Source organism: Rhinichthys klamathensis, unplaced genomic scaffold (genome assembly GCF_029890125.1).
Source record: "Rhinichthys klamathensis goyatoka isolate OS25496 unplaced genomic scaffold, OSU_Roscu_1.1 h1tg000133l_1, whole genome shotgun sequence".
NCBI lineage: Eukaryota > Metazoa > Chordata > Actinopteri > Cypriniformes > Leuciscidae > Rhinichthys > Rhinichthys klamathensis.
This window is the reverse complement of record NW_026606668.1, coordinates 3,070,790-3,093,850: the sequence shown is the minus strand read 5'-3', so window position 1 is coordinate 3,093,850 and position 23,061 is coordinate 3,070,790. Positions and strand designations below refer to the sequence as shown.

Here is a 23,061-nt window from a genome sequence, read left to right as displayed (position 1 = left end):
TATATATATATATGAGTAGCCTACATGGGTATGATGGAGGAAGGGAGTATGTTGGGGGAGTAGTTTGGGTATGCGCTTCCTGGCAGTAACTACTTGGAGTTGTAAACTTCAGAAGGGGGTATTGTCTCTCGGTGTGTGTGCGTGTGTGTGTTGTAAAGGGAGGGTAGTAATCTAGTTTTGGAGGAAGAAAGGTTATGGGGAATGCCACTCTTATCTGCTATTGCAACAGTCAACAAAGCCCCACACTGATAACACTTCCTGTTACACTGAACCAATATTATACAAACGCACTTGGCACAAACAATCACACTCTCACTTTGAACTCAGCGCTGGGCCAAAAACAAAAACCTAATTTCTGTTCAGTTAAAGAATCTTAACTACTTTTCAAATATCCTGATTATAATCTAATAATCGAATACATTTATAAATAGAATTAGACACATTGACACGATAACTTTCTCTGAAAAAAAAAATTTAAATGATGTACCACAAGTACCACATTTTATTAGTTCAAATAGGCCTGCTTTCATGCAATTTTATTCATTCATCATTTTCTGAAGTACCCGAACACCTTTTTCTTTTTTTACAGTGTTGTTCAGGGGCGCGCATCAGTATTTTCATCAGAATTTTAAAAGACACAAAAGTTTCTCACTGCCCTTCCAGACTTTTTTATGTGTGTCTATCTGCTGATTGACACATCATGTGCTCTTGCTCCTGAAAGATGGACTCGACCTCTGCCTGCTGGGACAGGGGTGTTTTTAAGGTCAGTGTGTGTGTGTGTGTGTGTGTGTGTGTGTGTGTGTGTGTGTGTGTGTGTGTGTGTGTGTGTGAAAATATCAAGCAGCACGTTCCATATGAAAATTCTTCCTCTCTACCTTTTGCTACTTGTTGCTTTGTCTGTGATGTATAGAAAATTTAAACAGTTGCACTATTTTTTTTTTTTTTAAAACACTAATTTTTTAAATTACACTTTAAGGAATCTAAATTTCTTCCTCAGGATTGTGTGTGTCGGTAGAGCGGGTGGAGTCAGTAACACACGTCTCTAAGCAGAGGGATTATTTGAGGAGGCAAGTTAATCCAAGTAATGACATCTAATCCCCAATAAAGCAAACGTTACGACACACACACACACACACAGTCACAGACATACACCCACCCAGACCATGCTGCGTCTGTGATTTCATTACGAGTCAATGAGCAAACTGACCCCAACATCTTCGCCAAGCCTGTGTTTTCATGCATGCGCTCTAGTCTATAGGTATCAGTCTCCATGGATGCCAGGTGGCTCCGAATAAGAATGCTACTTCATTAGCATATTTAAACTGAGGGAATAAGTGGCAGGGGGCAATGTGAATCACCAGGGAGAATTAAAAGACATACACACTGAATGCATGGCACTGGTGAGGAACATTTTTTGCAAACGCTATAAAGCAATAAATAAGGGTATGCACACACATCAATAGACATGCACACATACTCACATGGGGTCAGATAAAGCTGGTCTTTGGACTGAAGTACCGGGCTGTCCACCTCGTCCATTAGTTACATGCTGGGTTCTAATCCTAATTGACATGAAAAAAAAAGCTCAGAGGATGTGTAGTCACACACACACACAGTTGGCACAAATGGATTTTTAATAAGGATGGGCAGCATCCATGACAGCTGCACTATATCAGACCAACCTAAAAAGCACACTAAAACTCCATGACAGGCCTAGTATATCAAAGAAGAATTGAGATAAATGGTCACACTCATGAGAAAGGTCAAAGAGTGGACACACATATGGCTCACACACTCGGTTTGCACACATATGCACTTCATTATGGACTCAAACACACACTTACACTCCAAGAGGTCAACTAAGGCACACTCACACACTTATTATCTCTAAATCTCTCTACACACTTTGTTAGGTGACTTTTTAGTATTATTTATTCACTATTAGTTTTTATTCATACTTTGAAACAGCTTTATTTTAAATTGTATTTACATTTTTTTTGGTAATTTTGTGATTTTTTTTCACACACAAATACACTGTTTGGATTTAAATAGTCAAATGCTTAGGAGTCTTGGATCATTATTGCAGCAATGATTATGTTTCAAGCAATGTTATATGTTAGGCAACAGTTCTAACAGTAAATTGATGTGTGTAGCTTTTCATTTCTTAAACAGCCATGTAGGAAGACACATCATGGCCATATTCCAGGATGACAATGTTCAAGATTCATCAGGCTCAAATTGTGAAAGAATGGTTGTGAGGGAGCTAAAGAATCATTTTCACACATGAATTGGCACCTCTGAGTCCACACCTTAAATTCATTGAAAGTATTTGGGATGTGCTGAAGGAGACTTTACAGAGTGCTTGACTCTTGCATTGTCAAAATATCTTGACCAAAAATTGATGCACCTCTTGATGGAAATAACATCACAACATTTATTCCCAAATACATTTATTTCCATCAAGAGGTGCATACATGTTTGGTCAAGATCTTCTAATGACAATGCAAATGTCAAGCACACTGTAAAATCTACTCCAGCACATTGCATCAGTTACTTTGCAAAGGCAACATTTCTCATTTTCTTTAAGTTTTTCATCGACTATTTATATTTTATTTCAGCTTCATGTCAATTAGCCAAACCCTGCTTAAATCACGTAAATACTCCCACAAACGATCTGATATTTACTGTCATTTGTTTGCTTAATGGAGCTGCTATGTTATTTGCATATTGTACTAGTTTTACGCATTGTCTTGCACAGCCAAGCCATTCACGACTCCGGCTCATTATAACGCACATGCGCACAGAGACACATGGGGTATCTGTAAATCTAATAACATTACCATACTGGATCCATAACACACTAGGGTATCTGTCCAGTTTAGTATCATGACTGAACAATAACATGCACACAAAGAAAAGCCATTCTGAGCTAAAACTCACTCTTTCTGTCCATTAGAAAGTGACTCTTCCATTATTCAGTCTGTTTTAGGGTAAATAGTATTTGCAACTTTGTCTCCAACAAAAAATTTCCACATTTGTACTTGAGCTCAAGGGAGCATATATACATCATTCAATGCGATGTTTACATGCAAATGACACAGGGGTGTTCCTGAATTAACACTGGCTCCATTTAAATCCTAGCTTAACCCCTAATGTAAACTATATTTATCTTTTGTGTGATGAATTCTAATTATAATGCTCTGCCATTATGAGTTGTCTTTTCGCTCTATTCCTTGGTTATTTCCATGGTGATTTACTAGCATTTTATGCCTGCAAAAGTCAAGCCGATGAGTATTAGACCATGTAAATCTATACTTTTGATGAAGAAGGTGAACATTATCTTTAACAGACTTTGGCCAGTGTGTAAGTGTGTGTCAGGCTGGCTCTCCTGTTGTGAGGTTTTGTTCTAGGTAGTGAAGTACAATAGTAGCTCATTAGTAAAGAGAGAGCTCATAGATCCAACAGCTACACTATAATCAGCACTTCACAGCTCGTTCACACACACACACACACACACACACACACACACACACACACACACACACACACACACACACACACACACACACACACACACACACACACACACACACACACACACACACACACACACACACACACATGTTGTGTTTTCATGTTTTATGGGGACTTTCCACAGACATAATGATTTTTATACTGTACAAACTGTATATTCTATTCCCTTACACTGCCCCTATCCCTAAACCTACCCATCACAGGAAACATTCTGCATTTTTACATTTTCAAACAACATCACTTAGTATGATTTATAAGCTGATTTCCTCATGGGGACCAAAAAATGTCCCCACACGAACAAGGATTTCGGATATTGCCATCCTTGTGGGGACATTTTGTCCCCATAACGTAGGGTTTACCAGGCCACACACACACACACAAACTTAACTGACCAGGCCAGCCAATAATTCACACACCTCTTTGACCAGTGCTAATCTCTAACCAAAAACAGACACACTCAACTGCACATTTATTATCACCATTATGTAAATATATATTTTAATCCATAATACACAATGGGTTCCAAAAGCCTAACATCACAATGAAAATCTGTCTGCAGTTAAAGCTGAAAATAGTCTAAATATACTGCTGTGCATTTATTTTTGGATGTTTTTGATGGCATAATATTTGTAAATTTGATGTAAAAAAATAGCTTTATTTTCTATACTTGTCTGAATTCTAATATTTGTTTAAATGTTTAAACAATGCTTAAATAATTATTAAAAAATAAATATTATAAAAATAATTCAAATCTATCTATCAAATATCTATCTAAATTACTGTTAAATTTTTAAGTACAATCAACTTGGCTATTTAAGTTATTTCAACTTAAATTACATTAAAATTACTTCAAAAATGAGTTGAATCTTGTATAACTTACAAAAAGAATTGATTAACTTATTTTAAAGAGTTAAAGTATGCTGTTTTAACTTATTGGTCATATATTTTCTTACAGTCTATATCTATATCTATCTATCTATCTATCTGCAAAGTCCATGTCCCCACCCAGTTTTAGGTCTTCACCCCTCCTTCTGTTGTAACCCCCCCCCTCTCTTGTCTGTATAAAGAGGGGGTGAAGCTACATTGTCTCGACTGGACATTCCCACTCATCAGGTCATCTAGCTAGCCTATACATCCATATGAGGAGAGAGAAGAAAGTGAATATCGCTATCTGAAACTTTAGAAAAGTTGGAGAGCGTGAAAACTGACTGCAGCTCCGCATCCACTTTAATACTGAATCTTATATGAGCTCCGAGAAAAAAATACTGAGACCGAAAGACATTTGTACACGATTTCTACAGTCCGTTATCGGCATATTCACAGAATTTGCCCTCGAAGGTACCGGACACATCTGAGGACACTCGGGTCTGCGCAAACCTCACACAGCATCATCATGAGATTCTTCCATCCTCTGTATCTCCTTCTGCTGCTGCTGCTGACAGTTCTGTTCATCACCAACGCCGAGAAACAAGGTATCACAAGACCTGGTTTTTGGGGTAAAGAATATATTAATTCAGCTAATTAAAATATTTTAATATCGACAAAAATGATGTTATGCAAAAACTCAAGTCTGTTGTGTGGTGTAGCACTGGATCAAAACACTTGCAAATTAAGAAAAAAAAGTAACAAGTGTAAGGATTTCTTTTAAGTGCTTTTGCTGGCTGATGTAGCCTACCTGCAATTTTAAGTTTCTAACTTATTTATACGATTTTAGCTCAAAATATCAAGTAAACTTTATTTAATTAGATCCCTATAATTACAGAAAATCATAGAATTGAATCACACGTGATTCTGTTGAATCGGTTTGATGCACTACTAAATTGGAATGAGGTTTTCCGCGCTCTAAACCAAGCGCTAATAACTTATTCCCACTGAATGAATTTGAATCACCGCACCCGACTGAAGCCACAGCAAAAATGATACCTCAAACAATTTACCCGAGCTGTGAGCTTGTGGTCTAAATTAGCCAGTTTTATAGTGAAATAGTGGCAACATTTTTTTTTAATTGCAGACATCACGCAAAAAATAATAATGTTTGTGATCCACAGATTCACACGCAAATGATTCTTATGAACAGGTTCTTTTAATGGTTTGAATCAGTCTGACGAACTGCTCCCCCTCAGAGCGGTTACTGAATCAACATCTGATTTAGGCTACTTCGGCCTATTAAACTGAGTTATCGTCTCGATATAAAGTTTTGTGTACTGAAGGTTTGTAAAACAAATAGGCCAATCGTTAGTGACTTGTTGTTCACGGGGAGTAGTTAAAGACAAATTACCTACTTTTTAAAATAAATTTTAATCTAAATATGCATTATGCTGTAACTGTAACATTTTGAATAGGCCTTATCGGGTACCTGAAAGTTTGTAGTAAACCTCACAAACTGTTTACCCATTCACTTATCCAATACCGTGAGTCACTATGGATAAACGTCACCTCATTAGTAAACCAAGATATTGTTGGCCTATGTCCTGGTTAGTGGTCTGTGCGCAGTCATGGCTGATTTAGGGTCACTGCTTTAAGTGGATTTTAAGTGGCGCTTGACGCTTCTGAAAGGTTCAGTCTTAACTCCAGAAATGAGCTTGGGTTTCACTAAGCCCACACTTGACCCTTGACTTGAAAATAAATGTTTTTTTTTTGTTGTTGACAATTCTACACTAAATAGGACTATATGAATACATTTTACACGTGTATATAGGTTGTGAATAAATCGCAATTACGCGCGAGACCAATTTATTTTCCTACTATTTTGGTAGTTTTGCTTTTATCTAAACGCTGAGGCATAGCCCTATTCCTATAACTAAATGTAGGCTAATTTAGCCTACGTGTATAGTAGCTACACTCTAATCTCCCGCTGCTGTGGCGGCTATGCGCAATTAATCTGGTGCCCGTGGGCGATCAAGCACCAGCGTTCATTGTTAGTCATGATGTTGAGCACAATAGGTATAATGCATTAGCATAGGGTGACTGCGGTGAAAGAGAGAAAGAGAGGGAGGTACATGGAGTTCGCATAGCTTTAGTCAAAGGCAGATATAAAAGCGCCCGGTTCTCCTCCCGTGCGCACCGTGCCATTGTCCTTGCGCCTCTGGGAGAGAATCTAATAGCTGCTTATGGAGGGAAGTGACATGAGCGTTATCACAAGACCTCTGATTGTTATATTGCCTTCCAGATTGTTTGTTACCAACTGGGGAGACCATTCATTTAGATTTTATTTCAGGTAACACCCCAATCTGGGGAGAGTGGGGTGGGGTGGGGAGGTGGGGGGTGGGGAGTAGCCTACATCTCCCCAACCCCCCCAAAATATCAAATTATCAATATTACAACCAATATGGAAAAGAAAACTGTTGATCTCTCTTAGACTGATCTTCACAGTAGATCGTAGATTCACACAGAATTAAATTCAACAACAACAAAAAAAATCTACATTGAACCCAGCCAACAAAAAATGTTCTAAGAACATTTTTATTACGTTCCCGTTAAGTTATGAAAACTTTATTTCTTAATGTTCAAAACGTATTTTTTTAAAATATTATTTTTGTTTTGTTTTTTGTTATGTGAACATTAAGAGAACATTCCATTTTGCAAACATTATTTGTTACTTTTAAATGTTACTTTTACTGTTACTTTTAAATGTTTTCTCAACATTCTGAAACAATTAGGTAGGCCTAGGAGCATTAAAAAATGTTAGACGAACATCCAACCAATGTTTCAGAAAAAATGGTTCATGAATGATAGATGTTTTTGTGCAAACGTTTTGGGAACGTTATTAAAGGCCAGATACCTTTGAACGAATAAGGCTGCTTTGAAACAATCTGTATTGTATATAGCCCTATATAAATAAATGTGACTTGACTTGATATACAGTAACTTAAGGTTAATAGTTCATAGTCCTGACAAATGTTTTATTTTCCCCCCTTTCCAGATTTTCTCAACCTGAGGCGGAAATATCGCAGACACCACTGTCCAAAGAAGCGTTGTCTACCTCTTCACTCCAGAGTACCATTCCCTTAAGGTGAGACTTTAGTTCACATGCAGGCTACTTATTCCCTTTTATTACTCTGAGGAATGGGCAAATATTGAAAAAGAGTTATCAAAGGGGAGCATCATTAGCAAATCTAAATTCTGACATTCCTAGCATGTATTTGCTGACAAATAATCGTGAAATACCTCGAATTTACTTTTGTGTCTCCTTGACAACACAAACTGATTCTTGACTAACAAGTGCGTGCACTTCATTTGAGAATGGTGTTTACCACTCCATTGTGATCTGTGGGTTTGTGTTCTGGACAAAAGACGGCCAGATTAATTAACAATCCGCCTGTCGGATATCTAGCGGGCCCTAAGCCTCAACAGAAACAGACGGAGGTACTTTGGGTTAAATACCCTGTACTAAATGAGCTGGGACATTATTGGATCTTTATAGCTGTGTGACTTTCTCTTGGACCGGGAGTAAACACAAACACTCCACACCCACCCACACATACACACACACACACACAAAAGAGTGGAAACCTACATAGCCACACAGAGACACACAGACAGACGAGAAAAGCCCTACCCCCATAAATTCAACCCATTTTAACTATCTGCCACACACACTGTAAAACTTGGGTGGGACGCCTAGTAATGCCAGTCCTCAGAAACACCTGGTGGCCTTTTCAGTGAAGGGAGTACAGTTATGTAATGGTTGAGCAATAGAATTTAATAGACAGAATAATAAAAAAAATGTAATATAGCTATATAAAAAAAACAGGCTTAAACTGTTTTTGTGATCATCATTTGTTTGATCATTAATTAATTCAATATTTTTTTCAATGTTTTGAATTTTAGATTGTTTGTTGGTTGTTGTATTTCTTGGGTTTTTAGTGAAAGCATAAGCAAGGACAAAAGTGCAATTAGTGCAAATTATATATCAGTTAGAAGCATATACAGAACATCTGAGGCTCAGTACTGTGAAGTTATTCTGTATTCTCCCTGTTAAATAAAACGTCTGATAAAATAAAAAATAAAATAAATAAAATAAAACAAAAGTAGTCAGACTTAAGAGAAAATACTAAACGAGGATTATCAAATATCAAATACCATACCAAGGGGGTCATAAGGTGATACAGGGGTGAATGAAGTTTGTGTGTGAGGTCATGGAGAGAAAATGTCTTCTCAAAGACAGTAATTTCCGAAATCCTTGTCGGGAAATTTTTTGGTCCCCATGAGGAAAACAGCTAAAAAAATCATAGGCCTATATATACATTTTCTGTGATGGGTAGGCTTAGGGTTAGGGGACAGAATATACAGTTTGTACAGTATAAAAATCATTATGTCTATGGAAAGTCCCCATAAAACATGGAAACCCAACATGTGTGTGAGTTTTTTGGCTGCTAAAGGCCTTTTTGTTACTTAAAGAGCAACTTAGAGTCGGTTCTTTCATAAAAATTCACCTGACCCCTCAAAATTATTTAGAATTTTAAATAAACCAATTATTTATAACTCTTTCTAATACTTGTAACAAAATATCTTGATATCACATTGAACACTTTACCTTTCACCATCATAAAATATTTAAAATAACTTCATAAAAAAACTTAAAATAATACACTTTTTAAAATGACTTTTTACACCACACAGGTCATTCAATTTAAACTTTTGTTGAACATGGCATATACGTTTTCCAAAACCATTTGTAACCAACATAAATAAATAGAGAACATAGGAACTTGAAGTGTGTTTTAAAGTACATTTTTATCTAGTAAATTATATCGTATCAATGTATTGTATTATAATATGAATTACATTGTATATATATTAGTTTTCTTTATCTTGACACGACCATTGAACCATGAGCACATGTTGTTAATGGTGATATGTGTGACACTGTATCTGAGGGGACACACATTCACTGTGACAGCCTACCGGAGCCGCCTACTGTTTTCAGACACTCTGGAGAGGTTGTCACCTTTAACCTTTACTCTGTGACCCCCACACAATGAGCCAGAGCTAGTCTGGAGTTAACAAAACACACAAACAGACACACACACACACACACACACATATATATATAGAATCAATGTCTAAAAGAAAAGCTGCTCAAAGATCACATAAATATCCATTCCATAGCCGTGCATTGTGGATTTAAACTTTTTGTTTTGTTCTCCATCAGGTTTTACAACTCTAGAGGAACCTCTACGCAGCTATCCTTATGATGCTTCTTCAAGCATTAGGAAACCCAAAGACCAGCAATGGATGGAAAAAGTTTCATATCAGACTCCCTGAGGGCTGTTCATTCGCCCATATATTGTAACCAAGCCATGTTAGTCACATCTGTATAGAGGGGGTGTATTGTTTTATGAAAGTTAATGAACAAGTTATGGGGAGATCCACTGCAACAGGACACGCTAAAACTCATCGCTCAATCAGTTTGAGTTTGCCAGAACCATTGTAAATAGTAAGGACTGGATGAAATGTTTATATGTAAGTTATGCACTTCAAATGTTTTATTATTATCCTGATTAAATAAAAAGTGTATTGTCTTTTCACCTGGGCTCAACGTGTCTTATAATCCATACGGCTTGTCAAAGTCTTTCAAATTCACAAGCTGCTACTGTATGAAAAGAGGAAAAAGAGTGTCTTATACTGGGATCACTAGACTGTATTGTTCCATTTTTGATTGACAGCTTCCAAAATGAAAAGCCCCCAATCAGAAAAGTTAACATTCCCAATCCAAGATTGAGATTTATTTTAGTCTCTTTTAACATGGATCCACAGACGATTTCCAAAAAAACAGATTTTCATGTTCAGTGACAATTTGTTGAACACTTTTATCCCAAGTTTCATGTCCCTCATGACTGTATGTCAAGGTCATTAAGCCTTTTAAAGGGATACTCCACCCAAAAATGAAAATTCTGTCATCATTTACTCACCCTCAAGTTGTTGCAAACCTGTATGAGTTTCTTTCTTCTGCTGAACACAAAGGAAGATATTTTGAAGAACGATTGGAACTTTGGCACCATTGACTTCCATAGTATATAGTCAATGGTGCCAAACAACTGTTTGGTTCCAATCGTTCTTCAAAATATCTTTTCATTTTCATTTTTGGGTGGAGTATCCCTTTAAATTATAAGATAAGTTTACCTTTTCTTTAAACCATAAAATGTCATGTGGTGCAACCCATTCATAATTAGAGTAAGGATTTTAATTTTGTACTAATACTTGTAACAAAATATCTGGATATTACATTGAAAAGTTTACCTTTAACCATCATAAAATGTCTAAAAAAAATCAATATAATTATTAAGATGTGTACACTTACCTATGCTCACAGTGTAAAGAAAATTAATTTTTTATTAGGTCACACCACATCTCATTAAATGTAAACGTTTATTAAACATGGCACAAAAAAACTCCAAATCCATTTGCAACCAACAAAAATATAAAGAGTGCATTTCTAAGACCTTGATGTGTGTTCTAAACTACATCTAGTATTATCTTATCCCTTTCTTTATCTAGACATGCACATCACCTACCGGACTCAATCAAATTTGTTCATTTTTATTCCCAAAAAGTTTCAATACATTTTATCCACATTATTTTACATAAAAATACAGTAGTTCACACCATCTGTGAGATTAAGCAACAGGACTAAAAAGGTCAGTATTTAACAACGTTTTCTGAATGGCTCCTACACCAGAAACATCCTTCCAACACAATTATTACACACAAAATCAGCACAGACCCACAAAGCAAAAAATACAAATTATGAACAAAATAAGTCAAATTAAGCCCACAATTAACTCTACCGCTGTACCCTCTTGTTCATGCTCTCACATACAGTACATGCACACAGAGAAACGGAAGTCGCACGATAAAGCTTTTGGTTTGATAAGATCACGCTATCCCAAAAACTCATAATGAGCATCTTCATTGAACATTTCTGCAGCAGAGGGCTTTTGACTTCCCAATTGCGGCCATTGTCTACTCAGACTTGTCGTCATGGAAACCCGAGAGCGTCGTTAGAGAGGTTACCAAGGATCGTTTCCCACAAAAAGTCTTCTGATCAGTGAGCCATGGCTGCCGATGCCAGTCAAGATAGACGCGCTCACACACACACACTCGCACGCAACGCTTCAGACCCCATCACAAGCACAAGCAGTCCTGAGTCACTCTCTCTGTTTGCACGTGTCAGGCTCTGATCTACTGGCCGGTCAGCGTGAGGATCCTCCTGCTCAGAACGCTGTTGTGCTGTTTCAGATAATCAATCAGGTCCGCCTGCTTTTCCACTACATCCTCCAGACTGGAGCCGTCTCTGTGAAATAAACCACAGAACACATGTGCACCTGTTTGACCTGTCCACAGCACATGGGCTTGAAATGTGAGTGTGTGTGTGTTTGTGTGCGTCTATGAAAACACTAGTCACACACAAAAAAAACAGTAGATTTAGGGATGCCCCAATATGGTCTGTTTTGGCCGATACAGATAACTATATACTGTTCAGTATGAGAGATCAATCTGCATTTGGTGAGATGCCAAACGTCTACTGTGGAAAACTGCTCTCATTTTAAAACATTTTAAGAACAAATCAGGGTTTCTGCAGGTTTTACACTTTTGAAAGACCTTTTGAAGACCAAGTCAATCAAATTTAAGGAGTGTATTGAAGGGAACACAGTGAGTAAAATACTGTATATTCTCGAAATGTAAATATCTAGGGAGAAACACAGTGAGTTCTATTATACAACAGATATTCATTACTTTTTAGTTCATCTTACAAAAAAAGTAGCTTGAATTGCTCTGCTCTCAAACACTAGAACGTGGAAATATCTTTTATTGTACCTTCTGCTCACACTGCAAAAAAGTGTATTTTCCTGTATTTTTGTCTGGTTTTCCAGTGCAATTGTCAAAAGATTCTTAAAGGCAGGGTAGGAGATTTGTTCCAGATTTTTTTTTGCTATGCTGGTTAAAAGTCTCTTCACATCCTGATAGCAATCACTAAGGAATGTGTTCTAAATGTATTTATATGTAAATATCACATCGTAGGACCATAAAATCTTCATCGGTCCGAATGTAATGAGATGATGTCCTGTCTGCCTGTCAGCATATGCATTTTCATTCCTCCGCGCATCCTGTCTCTCGTGACGCTTTTGTTTGTTCCCTGCTGTATGCGTTCATGTGTTTTGAAGGAGGCGTGGCTTTGGAGACATTTTGAAGGGAGGGTGGGATCTTATGCTTTCAAAGCTAGCTCGCTATAGCTAGCCTATCTGAAAATTGCCTGTCCTACCTTTAAATAATGATGCATTTACTGGATATGCAAAATGACATTAAATATGAAGTCTAAAATTAATCAAAATTAAGTTTATTCTTAAAACAACAACAAATATCTGCCTATAGGCTTTTTTTTAGAGTCAAATAAACCTAAAAGTCTACAAAGTTTTGGTCTATTTAATGTGCCCTTGCCAAAAAATAAAAATAAAAATAATAATTATATATATATATATACACGCACATCTTACTGATCCCAAATTATTAATTTTATAATAAACAAATTATATGAATAGCTATCAGTGTTACTGAAGTTTTACTTACCAGACCGATATAATTAAAAAGTTACATTTATAAAACGATATTCTTTAAAAAATATTATTTGATCATTTACCATGTACAATTTTTATGTGTACTACTGGTCGACCAATATGGCTTTTTCTATGCCCAATATGGAGTTGCAAATGATAAATTATTTACTTGTTTACTCAATATTTACTCAAAATAAAAATAAAATTTAATGGACAAAAACTCACATTATCTACTTAGAAAGGCAGTTGGTTTATTTAAACGAATACTTCTGCTAAACAGCTTCTTAAAATGGTCCAATATAAGCTGATTAATATGTCTATTCAATATATATATTGGTCTATCACCAATGTGTGTTACCTGAAGCCTGTCTCGGTATGCGCTTCGCTGGAGAAGCCATGAGATCGCTCCTGTTCAGTCACATCAGGATGGGGCTTCTTGCTATTAAATTTCCTCACATGTTCTGAAACACACAAAATACAAAGAGATAAATGTACAAAAAAAATAACACAGGTAAGGTTTTCTCCACCCCCCTCTCATTCTTCTTTCCTTCCAATAACACTAAATATACAGCAGGGTCCAAACGTCTAAGACCACAATGGCTACTCCTTTAACATGATAAACAGGGAGAGTATTTACCATTACCAAAATGAGACGAGTAAAATTGAGCCAGACAGAAATGTTGATAGCTGTAGTGTGCGTCTGACGGCGCAATGTGAGCTAGGTGTGTGAAGACACACGTACAGTGTGTGTGAGCAGGAGTCACGTTCAGCACGGATACTCTTCACCACAAGGTGTGCCAGTAGACGCGTGGCTAGTGTGTGTTTTGAGAGCGTGAGAACACAGGGCAACTGTGGGATTTCACACGTCACTTCCCTCCTCTCTCACACCTTTAATGTATCTCTCAATCAGCAAACTTTCACTTCCTACACTGGGAAGAACAGCGAGTTCAAGCAGATTCGATCAGAATACGGACCAAATATTCTAGACTTCACAATATGTGAATGATGACAAAAGAGGGCAGACTGGGACAGAGAGAGAAAAAAAATTGTACAGCGACTCAGCGAGTAAATCTAAAATATATTGACAATTATTTGGAAAGCTGGAAACTACATAACCATTAAAACGTTTGGGTTTTTAAATATATTTTTAAATGAAATTGATACTTTTATAAGCATTCATTGTTATAAATTGATCAAAAGATGAGACTATTGAAACAGATTTTTTTTTTTTGTCTGACAATGTCTATTTCAAATAAGTACTATTATTTTAAACTTTCAATACATTAAAGAATTCTGGGGGAAAATATCATGCTTTACCCAACAATATTATGCAGAAGAAGAAGAAAGAGTAGAAGAAATGTTTTTGAGCACCAAATCAGCATATTAGAATGATTTCTGACACTGAAAGACTGGAGTAATGGCAAAATTTATATTTTCCATCACATTAATTAATAAATTACATTTTAAAATATATTAAAATAGAAAACAGTTCAATTGTAATAATATTTTACAACATTACCGTTTTTACTGTATTGTTTTTATTAAATACGGCCTTGGTGAGCTGGAATAGACTTCTTTCAACATTTTTAAAAATGTCACTGACCCAAACATTTGAACGGTAGTGTAACTGTATTATTTGCAGTGATGTACAACATGATAAAGGTTTGTTTCCGGGTGGAATTGTTCAGCTGTCTTGGCCATGTTGCGGACATCCCCGGACAACCATTTTCTACCTAAGCACTAACTTTTCAGGCACATACCAATGCCAGTTCGCCCCTGGTCAGTCAAAGCGGGTACTATGATAATACCACTTGCGGTTTTACAAAATGCACAGAAGACTTTCAAGTTTGCTAGCGATCTGCAGAAGATGCCTTATATCTTGAGTGACAGACAGAGCAATGTTTGAGATGTTAATGATACTTTGTGATATTTGTCTCTGCATTTTAATATTGAAATAATAACATACTTATCCTCTAATGCTAATGCATCTTAAAGGTGTTGCTATAGGATCAAACATGATATCTGTCTAAATATAATCTACAAATCAAAGTGGAAAATATCTCAGGGTCTCTGAATACACTCTAATTACACCATAATCACCTAAAACATTAACACACACAAACCTCCGCGTTGTTCCTGACCCACACCTGGCCAACCCATCACAAACACACCAATCAGATAAAACTGCTCTTTCTTCAATCACCTGCAGGAAATGGGGGCCAACAGGCCATTGAGTTGGGCAGGAAGGAGATCAGGGATTCCCTCTTTAGAGATAATGCACACCTTTTCTCTCGCTCTGAAGTGTCATATAAGTGTAATATATAATAGTAAATGGAGCTTAAGCACTTATTTGAGTAAAAATACAGTGTGTACGCGAGTTTAGATATGGAATGTTGAAAGGTTATTAGGGTAATTTGTCAGATCTGTCACCATACATCAAGAATAGCCTTTAAAGAATGTTTTTAAACTGAGAAAGAGTGACAGTCTTTCTGATATACGTGTCACATTCCTTATATCTTTGCTAAACAGTAGTGCTTCCCCCCCTTAAAAGACACCATAAAAATAAACACCATTACAATAAACCAAACCTAGCGGTCAATAATTCATGACATTTGCGTTCTAACACAATGTTGCATAGAAGTCCAATCCATTGAACAATGTTAGCACTTTTGTGCGACATACACATGCTCTTAGAACTGAGAAGCATTTCATTCTAGAGCCTGGAATGAAAAACACAGTCAACTTTAAATCAATATGTTCCCTCAAGCATCATATGTCTCCATTTCAATCCAATGGCATCTCTGAGCACATTTGAACATGACGGGGGCCGAGCGCATGTTCTCCGTGCATCGCGGTAAAACAATGCCGGTCCCAATCACCTCCCTCGCCCCCTTTGAAGGGCCCTAAACTTCCTTTGAAGTGCAGAGGCGGCATACGGCCCATACAGAACGCTGCATTCATGTTCAAATGAAGAGAGAGAGGCAGAGATACAACATCACAGAGGACACTTCAAAGACCCTGGAGCATGACTCTGACCTAACTGCACCTTCCTTTAGGAAAGGGACAGAGAGATGGATATATGGATAGGAGGAGATAAACGGTGCTTAAATGGATAGAAATCACTCGTTAGCACAGTAAATGTAAAGAAAATAATCGTTTTTTGGTCGAGACTAGGGTTCATTTTTTTGGAATCATCTCAAGTGCGAGTGACCAAAAAAAACTTTCCTAAATTTGTCAATCTAGCTACATCCATGTAATGTCTACAGCCACTTTTCTTTTCTTTTTAAACTGATTATATATCGTTTTTTAAAAATTATATTATCAGCATAACAATTTGAGTGAAAAGTTGAAAAAAAAAATGAATATGAATTTCAAATTTCCTGCAGCACTCAAGCTTAATGAGATCCAGTTTGTGAGATCCATTTTATCCACAAGGTTTTAAAATGCTCCAAAGAGCATCCCGTGCTTCAATGGAAGCAAAAATAGAAATATCAAAGGCGCAGAATCCTAAATACTTAATATTAATCAGAATTTGAAAAAATAAATAAATAAATAAATACATAAAACATTGTGAAAACGTTATTTCCAGATTTTTAGTCAAAGATTTTTGATGTGGACTTTTGAACCTCACTGAACCTATACATTAAAAAAAAATGTGGGTTTGGTAATGTTTTTGAAACACTTATACTCACCAAGACTACATTTATTTGATATTATTTTGATCATTATTACAATTTATAAAAACTGTAAAATAACTTAAAATATAATTTATTCCTGTGATGGCAAAGCTAAATTTTAGCATCATCACTCCAGTCTTCAGTGTCACATGATCCTACAGAAATTCTTCTTATTTTTTGATTTGATGCTTAAGAAGCATTTATTATTTATTATTGTACTATCAATATTGAAAATAGTTGTGCAGCTTAATATTTTTGTGGAAACCATGAAAAAACTTTTTCTTTGAGGAATAGAAAGTTCAAAAGCACAGCATTAATTTAAAACAGAAATCCTTTGCATCATTATCAATATCTTTTCATGTCACTATTGACCAATGTAATGCTTTTTTTTTTTTTACGGACCGCAAACTATTGAAAAGTAGTGTATAAGCATACAAATACAAAATAAAACACATCTAAAAGATTTTCCTCGCCACATGAATACTTCATAGACTGATATACGAGACACAAGGTGATATCTACTGATAGACCTCATTGAGAATGAAGTGAGCGAGTGAGGGTGTGTCTCTATAGATAACATGTGGTCAAGCTTCACTTCACTAATCATCTCTGGAATCCAGGCACTGATACGAGAATGTGTGTAAGTGTGTGTGTGTGTCAACAGTAAAGACAATGCCATGGTGTATTAGGGTGGGGTGGATTCAGGTTGCCTTTGGCAAAGATGAGCTGTGTGTCCATAACAAGCCTCTTCCCCCCACATATGGTCTTTCTCTTTGACATTCTCTCAAATATCCCCCATCCCTTTCCACGGGTGAGCAAAGAGTTATTTGTTATTTTATCATAAGGAGCACAAAAATGCGAGAAAAAGAGGCTGAGAGGGACAACAGCTGCCTGGTGTGTTTCTAAAGGGGATAAGGACAGAAGCTTGGGTATTGTAATGCATGCTGGGGGAGGTGAGCATGTACAGTCCTTGTGGCAACTAATACTCGCAATTAGCCACCAAAACAAGTGTATTTTTAGCATTGCAGAGAATAGCTAATATATGTGAGCTACACAATGACCAATGTTTTCTACAGAGGAACTAAAACTTACATAATTCTACTGTCAGAAGGACAACAAATAGTGCAAAAAATACAGCTTTATAGCCAGTGAGATATACTTATTGCTATTGGCAGGCAGGTGTAGCAAAAGGTCAATTTTGGACACTGTGTGTGATACAAATATAGGAGATTTGGGGTTTGATTCCGTATTAGAATAATCCATGAAGAAATTTTGTGCGAATGTAACCAGTGTGTGGGAGTACCTGCATATCTAATCAAGCATATAAGTGTAAGCAGTAGTTCCAGACAGATGATGGACAAGAGGAGATATACAGACAGATTCTTCACCCTTGCATCCAGCAGAGAGGATGGAGCAATTACAGTCAGGATCAATGCATTACCTACATAAGAGAGAAGAGAGAGCAGTTCTGCATTATATCAGACACGAATATCTGTATTAGCCATTAAAAAAAACTGTCGATCACTGGTTAGGAGTGTAAATATTTCATTGATTATGGCTTATTAACTAGATAATACACTGCATAAAATCTGTGATTTAGTCGTGGTTCAGTTCGAATCAATTGGATTCATTTGGTATGATTCACAATTATTTGCCCTTTTTGATTCACAATTATTTGCCGCAATTATTATCTGTGAGATTTTTTTTATGTATTTTTGAAAAGACGTCTATTATGCTCACGAAGGCTGGATTTATTTGATTAAAAAAATATAGCAATGTTGTGACATTTTATTACAATTCAAATAAACTGTTTTCTATTTTGATTCATTTTCAAATGTAATTCATTCCTGGGATGGCAAAGCTGAATTTTCAGCATCATTACTCCAGCTCTTCAGTGTCACATGATCCTTCAGAGATCATTCTAATAAGCTGATTTGCTGCTCAAGAAATATGTATTATTAATAATGTTGAAAACAGTTGTGCTGCCTAATATATTTGTCATATTTTTGGGAAAATGTTAAACGTTTTTTTCACAATACTTTGATCAATAGAAAGTTTATAAGAATATAATTTATATATATATATATATATAAAAAAAATTCTAACATTTTAAAAGTCTTAACTGTCACATTTAATCACTTGAATGATTCCTTGCTAAATAAAAGTAGTTGTTTTTTTTTGGAATGGTAGTGTAAATGTTATCATATTAGAATATTGACAAAAACAATAGACCAGGATTTAGATTGTATTAAGGATAATAAATAAAAGCAACTACATCAAATTAATTTCATAATCTAAAACAGGTCTCATCTCTGGCCATTGAAGTCCACTTTCCTGCATAGTTTTGCTCCAAATCGAACACACCCAAACAAGCTTATCAAGGTCTTCAGGATTACATGAAAGATATAGGCAGGTGAGCTTTATCAGGTTTGGAACTAAGCTCTGCAGGAAAAAAGTTGAAAACCCCTGATCCAAACATTCCATAATCAATGTATATTAACACTCCTAATGATAGCTTATGTGCTGCCATCTAGTGGTCATTTGTAAACTATAACACTGGTATTTGCATTACCAAGTTATTTATGGAGATTCCCTTTTATGAAGTGGCAAAGAAACAGAGGGGGAAATGTGACATTAAAATGGTGTGAAATATCTTTTCACCTGCAGAGTGAATGAGCAGAGGAAGGTTTTTTATTCCTCGGGTCAACCTGTAGAAGTCCATGTAACCTCTCCGTCTCACAGCGCTATGTTGACGCTGGACAAATCTGTCAAATATAAAGACCATCACCCAGAGTGCAACTTTCCCCAGTAACACCACAGTCTTGGAGTCGATCCCCTGCAATGCTGCAGTGCACTCAGGAGTGTGCTCATCAGATATCCAGCAAAATAATGTGATTGCAATACACAGCGCCACATAAACCACCTGCAAAACACAAACAGAGAAATGACTCAAAAAGTACATAGCGAGTGTGTCTGCAACAGGTTTATTATTATAACTGAAAGTAACATTTCCAATCAAGTCTGGAACAACATGAAGGTGAGTAAATAACAGATTTGCCATACTTTAAGTAACTTTTCTGAGTTGGGCAACAGTGTGTGTTTTTGCAATGCTCTGTTTCTACTCACATGAAAAAACGAGAGGACACTGAATGCCCAATGAGTGGGTAATTTCTGAAACTCTCTCTTGATTACTGACTCAAGTGCATCTTGGGATACAAGTGGTCCATCAATGAGAGGGTGCTCATCGTCAGTGCTTTGTGTAAAATCTGCATTTGTGTTATTCTAGTCACCAAAACAAGAGAGACACATACAGGTTAGGTCGTGCGTTGTAATAGTCATAGCAAGCTGCTTTGCTGGCATTAATTGTTACTTTGAAGTCATGCATTTCAAAGTGTTAATGCATGAACTGTATTAGGGCCCAATAATGACTCTCTATTCCACACAAAAAAACAACAACAAAAACTGTAAAAGGCTCCTGTCACCAGCTAAACGACCTAGAGAATAGCGCCATTATCAAAACATTGGTGACACGAAGTAGCGTCATTATAAATAGAGACCAAAGAGACACTGAAAGTAGGCTTAACTTCTATAAAAAGTAAAGTGTATATTATTGTTATTATTATTCTACTACTACATAGAAACAAACAGACAACCAAAAGCAACAGCACAGAGAAACATGTGTGTTACTTAAACACATAAACCAATTACATTTTAAGCAATCTGTCATTAAGGACATTTATAAAGGAACAGCTGCATTTCAACTGCTCTCGTGACCCTGCTTTCGTAAACGTTTTTACTACAAGTAGCAGCGCCGCCGCTCCCACCACGCGCATCACGCGCTGTGCGTAGGGCACCAAGTGCTGAGGGGGCACCAAAAATAGCCTAATGAAAAACCAATCATCAAACTTCTTGTTATAATCAGACTCAGCGCGTTCTTCCTCTTCATTCCGCAGCGGCGCCGAGCAGAGACAGAGAGCACGTCAGAAACACAGGACAGGGTGTGTGTGTGTGTGTGTGTTCATGTGTGTGTTCTTCTGAGCCTCATTGGTCTGTCACTGCTCGTCAATGTCAGAATATTTGAAATGACCAATCAAATCAAAGTAGGCGGGCTTTATGTTCACAGACGCTGAGCGCGAACTCGACGCTTCAGTGTACGGTCAAGTGCGAGATAAGATGTAAGTAGCTAAACTTAACTTTATTTATTTGACAGTTTTTTTTAGGTCATAAATGTTAAACGAATGACAAAAAATAATTAGGCAAACTAATATAGTTTTGTCTAATTTCGCCATTTTTAACTGAAAATAGGCCTATGTAACATGTAGCCTAGTGTAATAGTTTAGGCTACTGTCATTGTGAGGGGACAAGAAACATGAACAAAGCCGTTTTCATCATGTTAGGCACAGGATTTATAATGAATGTGTACATATTGAGAATAAAATACAAATTGTAACCTTTAGTAAAATAAAAAAGCCAACTTTAGGGGGGGAAGAGACAGGGCAAGATAAAAACAAAGAGAAAAAGAGTGTGATGCTGATGAGGAGAGAAAAATAATCAGCTGCCCACTGACATGGTTTTAAAGCTGTTGTTATCGAATTTTTTTTTTTTTTTTTGCCTTCACAACATCTTAAAATGCACATCTGTAGTTCAGAAAAATCCAAAATTTCCCCCGAACACCCCTAACTAACCTGCCTCAAATTCGGGATCCCAGTGATTATAAAACCATGCCATTGCATGGTAATGAAACTAGTTAATAGTAAGCATTAGACCCTAATCTAAAGTGTTACTTTTTAGCTTTTTAATTTTTTTATAAATCATACCCTCATTGGGGGCTTAGCCCCCCTAAATGAAAATCCTAAATGAAAATGTTTTTTTTTTAGGGGGGGCGGGGGGGCATCATAAAGGAATTATGCTTAGGGCACCAAAATGGCTAGCAGCGGCACTGACAAGTAGTAAGAACAGCAAGAGAAACAAAATGTTTATACACACGCCATAAGCCGATGTGCGCTCGGACTCCATGCCTGATCATCACAGGCAAAGCCAAACCTCTAGATTTAAGCCAAAACCTCCGACATAAACATTTCTAAATTGGATTTCCGGGTGGCTGCGATGTAACCATTCCTACTATTACAAAGGCATGGCGTATGAATATTAATTTAGTTACGTGGCCCTCGTCCTTTACTCTTAGGTGATTGGCTTAGGTGACGTTAGGAGGCGGAACTAGAGCATGACACCGGATGTATGCAGCTGACACCGCAAGAGTCCGCCATATTGGTCCGGGCAAGACTGCTGCTTTTTATGGACAAAAAGCACAATTACCTTTACATTTCTCAACCGATTTCAACGGTTTATAAACAACGTGGAGTACGAAAAAGGTTCTGTCTCCAATTACTTAGAATCTCACTAGTCAAGCATAGATTTGTTTTTGTTTTCTTGGTTAATAATTGTGGAGACGTCCCTAATGTAATGTAATTTAATGTAGGCTACATGAAATACGCATAACGTATTTTTCATTGTGGAAATGTTTTATTTTTCTGTCTTCATCACCGGGATTTTAGCTTTCTCACTTGAATCACGTCAAAGGATGTCACAAGACAATTTCAAATAAACGTGATGATAACTGTGAAGATTTTCATGCTCTGTCCTAAAACCAGATCCGTTGAAAGAGTTTTAAACCCTAAGACTTTCAATCCTATGACATTTTAAAAAAAAACCCATTAAGTATTAAATGTTTAAAAAATATTATTATCTAAATCAAGAGTGCAATAAGCATAAAATCAATAATACAATGTCAATGTGTAACAATTATTTATGACAGTACCTTTTTACACTAATTACGATTGATCTTTAGTTGTTTTATTTCCATAACGTGAAACATTTTGACCCAAATGAAGATTTGACAAACGTTGCTGTAGCCTACTTTTTATTAGACTGATGTATAAAGAACTTGAAAACAAAGAAAAGGTAAATTTGTGAATATTTAGAGATCACAAAAAATGTATCTGATTAGTTTTCAAGGACACTAGTACTTCTTCATAGTTAAAGGGATAATTCTGTCATCATTTACTCACCCTTGAGTTGTTCCATACCTGTATGAATGTAAATGGTGGTAAATGGACTTATATAGCGCTTTCACAGACCCAATGGCCACCAAAGCGCTTTACAATTTGCCTCACATTCACCCATTCACTCACTCATTCATACAATGTATTTCTTCTGCTGAACACAAAATAATATTTTGAAGAATATGACAGAGTAACCACCAAACAGTTGATGGGCCCCATTGACTTCCATAT

The 23,061-nt window shown here is 36.6% G+C and overlaps 2 protein-coding genes across 2 annotated transcripts; one reads left to right on the top strand and one right to left on the bottom strand.

Annotated features, from left to right (window-relative positions):
• The first annotated feature begins 4,645 nt into the window (after positions 1 to 4,645).
• On the top strand, positions 4,646 to 10,064 carry apela (apelin receptor early endogenous ligand). Its single transcript, XM_056256762.1, has 3 exons — positions 4,646 to 5,006; positions 7,457 to 7,546; positions 9,689 to 10,064. Exons 1-2 carry the CDS (start codon positions 4,928 to 4,930, stop codon positions 7,543 to 7,545), a joined length of 168 nt encoding a protein of 55 aa, XP_056112737.1. The 5' UTR covers positions 4,646 to 4,927; the 3' UTR covers position 7,546; positions 9,689 to 10,064.
• Positions 10,065 to 11,060: 996 nt separating this feature from the next.
• On the bottom strand, positions 11,061 to 21,891 carry tmem192 (transmembrane protein 192). The gene is made up of 6 exons (XM_056256872.1): positions 21,755 to 21,891; positions 19,895 to 20,050; positions 19,430 to 19,691; positions 18,072 to 18,209; positions 13,450 to 13,552; positions 11,061 to 11,830 (listed from the first exon to the last, which is right to left on the bottom strand). Exons 1-6 carry the CDS (start codon positions 21,782 to 21,784, stop codon positions 11,719 to 11,721), a joined length of 801 nt encoding a protein of 266 aa, XP_056112847.1. The 5' UTR covers positions 21,785 to 21,891; the 3' UTR covers positions 11,061 to 11,718.
• Positions 21,892 to 23,061: the final 1,170 nt, after the last annotated feature.